General features: G+C 29.9%; 1 protein-coding gene across 1 annotated transcript in view; it reads right to left on the reverse strand.

Annotated features, from left to right (window-relative positions):
• FOXP2 (forkhead box P2) overlaps positions 1 to 7,500 on the reverse strand; it is a 518,125-nt gene that overhangs the window by 229,936 nt on the left and 280,689 nt on the right. Inside the window, exon 6 of the mRNA XM_039860643.1 lies at positions 2,022 to 2,199. Coding sequence (XP_039716577.1) covers positions 2,022 to 2,189 — 168 coding nt within the window. The 5' untranslated portion in view covers positions 2,190 to 2,199. The remainder of the gene's footprint in view (positions 1 to 2,021; positions 2,200 to 7,500) is intronic.

The following is a 7,500-nucleotide window of genomic DNA, read 5'->3' on the forward strand; positions in this document are numbered from 1 at the left end:
ATCTAACTGTATTAATATAGTTAAAACATAACCAAGGGAAGAGACATTTACAAAGGTTTTTGCATGTTTATTTATTAAATTATTACATATCTTCCTGTAGACACTTCCTGAAGTATCTTTTGTAGATGCCTACCTTACTCATGTGTTAAATTACTGCTAGAAGGCACTCCACAAACATGCAATACATTACTAAAGTTTCTACTTATCTAAAGAACATAACTTTTAGTATTTACTTCTGTATAGTTTCATAAACAAACTGTGTAGAACAAAATAAAATGCAAACTCAGGTTATAAACACACCTTACAGATCTTATCATATAATATCTCCAGATACTATAAAGTATAGCCATGATTTTACTTTGTTTTCTTTTTATTTAATAAGTAATTATAGTTTTGAAAAAAAAAAGTTACTGCTTTGCATTTCCCTTCAGAATCTGTTGTCTTATTAGTACTAAACTCCAATGTTTATTTTCAATTATTAATTTTACTTGCCTTTACAAATAAAATCTACTGTATTCTCAGACAAAATAGAATTTGGCTATAAATTCTTAAGACTCTTAGGGGAGTCAGTAGGAATATAATAGCATTTCACTGATATGATATTTCTTATAAATACATTAAGGAAAAAAAGAGCTATCGTGAAAACTGCATTTATTTAAAGTAGCCTGTAAAATACGCTAATCCTGGGACTTTGGTAGGTATGTAATTCCTAAAATGGTAAAAACAAATATTTCAAAACAAAATAAAAATTATCTTCCTAACAATTACTGTTTATGAAAAGAGGAATAATTCCAAAGTAATAGTGAACCTATTCAAAGCGTTATGTCTAGCTCTTTAAAAAATTATTCTTGAAAACAATGCCGAAAAGTTAAGACATTATTCAGTACATTTACTCTAAGATAACTTTCTAAACGCTGTTATTATTTAAAATAATGATTCTATTAAATATCACTCTAGTGTGGGCATTTGCTTTAACTTTTGAGATACATCTTCACTTATTATATACTAACTTAAAAATGTGAATGATATATCAGTCAATTTGAAACATTTTTCAATAATTCATCATATTTTTATATTTTTATATTTAATACATTTTTTTACATTTAGTCTGAATGCAATCTAGAGTTTTAAAGAAATATGTTTATTTTAAAACAAGTAAAATCTTATTTTCAAACAGGCATACTCACTCTGGCCTAATATAAGTATATGCTTTGAAAGCTTTCTGTTCTCTGTCACTGTTTCCGCAGAGTTGAATCAGTGAGGAATGGAGTGGTTACTCTGGTTGAAAAGAATATTTCATTGACAAACAAAATAGGGAAAAATTAATCTGCCTTATAAAAAGAATAATGGTCTGCTTAACAGTATATCTTTATTGAGCAGTTTTTTACTTTTCTAGATTTAAAGGAAACAACTAAATTTTATGAGACACTAGCAGAAAACAAAAATTGCTCTTTTAATGTTATCAAAAGATGTATATTCAAAATACCTTGGGAATGCGTTTTCAAGAAAAGCAACATAAATGATAATAGCGTTAACATGGTTTATAATCTCTCAGCAAATTTCAACTGATTAATAGCTAATATTTGCAGCTATCGGGGGCAAGCATCTTCGTTGTGGTCTTTTTCACCTTAGCTCAGACTTTGAAGAAATTCATTGTATAAGCAAGAATCAAGTAATGTGGCCCTCTGGTGGAAAACTAAGTATCACATTCTGCAGCACAGTGTTAGACAGTAAAACAGAAGCTATAAAATATTTGTTACAAAGATTTACAGAACCTTCCAAAAATCATCCTGTGAACTTAATTAGCAGCCCGACACCTGAAGGGCACTCTGGTGATGGTATGACGTAACTAATATGAAAATCCTATCTTTACTCATACTTCAATCATGTTCCAAATAATAATAAATTCTTAACATCTTTTAGCTTAATACAACATGCTCAATTTACTATGAATACATCTTCCATATTTAAGAAAGCAGGCTTATTTGTTTTAAGGAATCACTGAAGAAAACAAAACTTACCTGCTGTTGTTGCAGATGCAGCAGTTCTACTGTGCTTACTTCAGAGCTGGTGTCACCACTTGATCTTCCATCTCTGCTGCCAGCATCTAATTGGCTGCTTAGAGTGCTCATTCCATTTTGATTCATTGAACTGTTGCTTATTGTCTCTGTCGCAGATTCCTGCATCATGACTTAATACCTAAAAGTGATTAAGAAGTATCAATTAACACACGTTACACCTTCACACTTCCATTATCAAGATGTCCCTCTCTTCCAATTACAGAGACAGCATCTTTAGAAGGAGGGAAAAAAAAGCTTTGAATAGTCATTTACCAAGAAAAGCAATACAAATTCAGCTTTCATCCAGATACTAATCACTGAAATTATGGTTTCTATAAGCGATTTTTGTGTGGTTATGTTTAACAGCCAAAGTAACATACCACACATATAGCATGGACAATAGCATTTATGAATGGCCACGTTTTAAAGTCTACCTATAAAACCAGTTTAAATGAAGGCATGATTGCTCACTCTGTGCTGTTTCCTATTATCTACCTTTGACAAACATGGATGACTATACAGCCTTACTTTAAATATTCACTATCTTGATTCTGTCAGATTTTTACAGCACATCTTATGCAAGGCTGTTGTTTAATGATGCACAGCTAATCATACAAAATTAAAATTTTGTAAGGGTGTTACAAATCATATGGTATCAACCAATGATAAATAGTATAATGTTTTTTTTTTTTTTTGGTGACTAAATAAAATTTTGCCTTGGAGGCATTTTAAGAAAAAGCTCCTGCTGCAAATACGTCAGATATTGCCTATTTTTTTAATCAAACAGCTCATATTCATTTATTTTTCTGACATTTAAAACATTTAATACTGTCCTTCCTGGGAAGTAATTAAGCTTATGCATGAGCAGCAATCAAACTGTTCACTTGAAGATGACTTAAAACTCAATTTTAACATAGGCAAATAAATGAAAGATATAAAATTAATTTTCCAGGCATGTATTAGATATGAAAGCTGGAAATAAAATCTATCAAGAATATCACTAATGATTGTGCTAAAAACAGCATAAATTATGCATATTACCTTCTCTACAGTAATAAATGTTTTATCATTTTCACTGCATAAATATACTGTACTTTCAGGATAGCAATGAGATGTCCTGCTAAGATCAGTGGAAATCCTTGCAGTAAATAAAGAACCAATGTGTTCTTATAAACCAGAATTTCACAGTACATCTTGAATTTGTGGTTTACAAAGATCAGTTTTGGTTCTTATAGATATCTGAATCTTACACCATAACTGAGTAGATACACTTCTCTTGTTCTGCGGACAGAATTTCAGAAACAACCTGGCTGCCCTGTGACTTGAACAGTTAATGCCAGATAGGCAGAGGACTTAGCCTAGAGAAAAAAAGATGTTAAACTTATCACTCGGTCTAATTTTTTATTATTATATGATTTCACTATTTTAAATTTGGTCCTATTTTAAGACTTTTTCATTTAAAAATTTTAAATGTATTTTTATAAAGCAAATGTAAGCATAATATCTTTTTGTGTCATAGACAAATCACCTTCCCCACATTCTTACAAAAATGATCATACACACAGAGACACACACATACACAGAGATGCATATCCAACAGAGATTTTTTTGCATACAAAATTATTATTATTAAAATTAATGGTTATAACTTAATAGTTTTAACAGGTATTTTCATCAAGCCTAAATTATCAGATTATCTCTATGACTCAAAAAAATCAATTAAAAATAGACTTGCTGATTTATAAAAGATAAATCAGCAAAGCAAATTAGTATAACAAAATCTATGTATAAAATGAAAGCTGTTCTAATTTTTTAAAAAAGCAACAAAAATCTCATAACCATAAAGGAAGCAATTGCTGCAACTATAGTAAACAAGTTTTAAACTAAATGTGTTTATGAACAAATTGGTTTTGTTAAACATCTTACTGAACATTAACAAAGAAAAATCATACAAATGAAAACTGATACACAGTGATGGATTTTATAAGAAAAAAATAAAGCTAATACTCTTTTCTGAGATTAGGCAGTTAATAAGTATTCAAATTAGGCATAAATTTTACATGCACGATGTTTAAAATATTCAGAGAAAAGGTCTGATTGCCTTTACTAGTTATATGAAAATTATAATTTAGGTCCTCTCCAACTGTAGAAACAGACAGATATAACTTCTACATATTACTTTTAAATTTTACTTTTGACAATATAGCTGGAGTATATATTATGTGTATGTTATTCCTTCATCCAAATTTATTTGAAATACTTACTATTTCTGGGTGGAGCTTGCAACATCAAGAATAAAAAAAAAATTAAAAACTGTATTTTCAACGTAGGAGTCAGGTGTAAGTATTTAGTACTAAACTCTGGATAGTTAATGTCAGTACAATTCGATGAATTTAAGAATTCTGCATGTATTCCTGTGTTATAATCAAGATCAACAAATAATTAAAAATAATCAACAAGCAGAGAGCGATAGGTGTGAATTATGAAGAAAGACTTACATAACTTCCAATTCCTATTAACCAGAGGATTTTAGTAGCCCTTATGGAATTTTTGACTTTACAAATAAAAATCTAGAGTATAAATTGTGATTTACATTTTAAATTCAATCATCTAATAGTAAAATCAGGCTTAAAAAATAATAACAGCGAATAGCGCTTTTTTCTTTACAAAACAGAAGCATCTGAACCAACATTAATATGTCAAAAGCAGGGCAACTGTGTAACATGATGATTACAACACACATTTCACCCAAAGAAGAAAGCTTGGAGTATGTCCACTATAAAAGAGATATATCCCCAAGGATAATTAAGATGCTTCTCAGAATTGACTTTCTCCTAGTGACACCTCCACACCTATTTTCCACTAAAGGAAAGATATCTAGCACATGTGAGATGCTGTTTACCTTTTAAAGTATATTTTAAATAATTATAAATTCAGCATATTATTTCAAAGTGGATGTGCTTGTGATCCCAAATATATCAAACTAAATTATTCATTCTTCTCAATCCTACCACAAACATTTTACAAAAATCAGTGAAAATAAATTCCAGATCATTAAAGAGAAAGGTGAAATTGGGAGTCGCTGTTTTAATGTTTGTCCAAACTGTTAGCTAAATCTTTAAATCTTTCATCATATACAACTTTTCAGCCACATCAAAAAATAACTTCATTACTTGCACTCAAATGGTACAGTTCTACTATTTTCCCCTGCATTAAGTTTTTCTTTCTTTCCTCTTTCGTTCTTCTTTTTTTAAGCGAGTCACTGTATAGATCCTTATTCTCTACACCACTTCCCTTTTGAAACATTAAACTGACACTGGAACTGACTGCACAAGATTGCATTTTCTCTTCCTAAACAACTTGAATTGAAAGGTTACTTAGTGTAACAATATTTACTTGCAGAATTGTGTTGTTACCAAGGGTATAATGGATGGTGGCTATGCAGGTTTACGCAAGAATGAGTGAAGCATGAGGCATTAGCCATGTGTTTGACATGTTTCAAATTGCTATAATCCAGCATTAAACACACCCAGCAATTCATGCCATTTCTTGCAGCCATAATCTTGAATAAAGCGTGCACAACCACTTATTATATAAATTAGTATATGACTCCCTGTTATAGTCACAACAGTGCTTTTGTGTTTATTTTGCATCAAGATGTAGTCTTTTATTTGTACAAATAGCAGGATATAAAGACGTAGCTCAATTAGACCTCCTTACTTTATGATAGGGTAGTAGTGAATGCTAGACTTACCGGTTTTATTTTTCCTCTTACAGTTATATGTTCTATTGGTATAAAACTGTACCATGTGAAATAGACATTTGCCAGAGCGATAACAGACACCTGCCTATATCGTATTCCATATTCACTACAACATTCAAAAGTTTGAAACTTGACCTGGGCAAGTACAGTTAACTATGTTATCTCAATCACCACCAGGGACACTATTGGTCCTTGTTGCGTACTCAACTTCTTTTTTCCGTGGTCTTCTCTCTCATCTCTTCTCTCTTCCTTCCTTCTTCTCTTCCATCTCCTAACCACCATACATGTGTATGTATATGTATGTATAGGGACATACAGGTTATAGATAGATTGATCTAACTATATACGTCAAGGATGGTAAGGAGGAAGAAATGACCTCTATTTCCCACCACATTCCCCTATCCACATACATGGATACTCAATTTTATAACCTTGGTGCCTTAGTATTAAATCTCATTTTGGGGGCATCTTATAATTTAATCAAAAAAAAAGGATAAAAAATGACGTCCTGAAAAACTAACAGTACATACAAAAAGTTTATAACTATTTATTTCTGTGAACTTTTCTTAAACAAAATTATTTATAGTGACATTAAAAGATATTTTAGGTCCAGTTCCTGGTTTCTTTCAGTGTCTAGTTTATTTAACCAAATGTGTACATTAAATCCAAAAGACTTGACTATGACATTTAAAGAAAAGTACTCCATAAGATTAAAAAGTTATCATATATTCTTAATTTTTAATCATTTAAAATTATAATATTAGGTATTAATTTCTATGCAGATTCATACAAGAAAGGGCTAAGCAAGAGGAAAAGCTACATATGGAACAAAAAAATCATATACCTTTACATCAAAATATTAGCTAAATTCTGATTTTGAAAACTTAACTGTGATGTAAAACTTCTGAAAGAAACTAGCGTTTAAATAACTTTTGTGCTCTAGTGGAATTAATTCATCATGGACACCATGCACAGTGCTTTTGAAATCTAGTACTGCTTTGCTAAAAGTCTTCAATGCTAAGATTGCCTAATAAATCAAAATGCCAAATATGAAAGACATAGTTGAATGTGTACAAAAATTGAACAAGCATGTAATATTTTTAATTTAAAAAAATTGAAACAGGACGTCCTTTTAAACATGATTTGGGGAAGAATAACTGCTGTCATAGCAAGTAATATTTTTAATATAACAAGTAATATTATATGAAGTAAATAAAAATTAAGTTATTTACAAAGTATTTATTACTGTTTTTAAGTTGTTTAAACAACATGTCTAAATGCCATTCATAAATTAAACTTAACTTCTTGGGAAAAAAACTAACTTTAATTAGTAAAATTTCTAATTTTTATTAAAAAAGGTTAATATGTTTAACATGCAAAGCTGTAAGACATTTCAACATGGTAATTTTTAAAAATAATAATCATGACTACTTTCGGTAAACAGAATACTGTTAGATCTTCAACAGTGACAAACATCTGGGAAACATAAGATAGAACAAATGAAAATCTTATCTTTCACTTCAATCAGCTATCAATTAATTTGGCAACTCAGTATGTTATGTTTTGCCCCAGGATTAAAATTAAACTAAGTTTTAAAACACAAGTAACAAAATATAAAAATTTCATTATGAAAACATAATAAAATAATAAAATTAAAGTGTTTAATCTCTATGTTAT

This window comes from Pteropus medius, unplaced genomic scaffold, assembly GCF_902729225.1.
Source record: "Pteropus medius unplaced genomic scaffold, Ma_sr-lr_union100, whole genome shotgun sequence".
In the NCBI taxonomy this organism is placed as follows: domain Eukaryota; kingdom Metazoa; phylum Chordata; class Mammalia; order Chiroptera; family Pteropodidae; genus Pteropus; species Pteropus medius.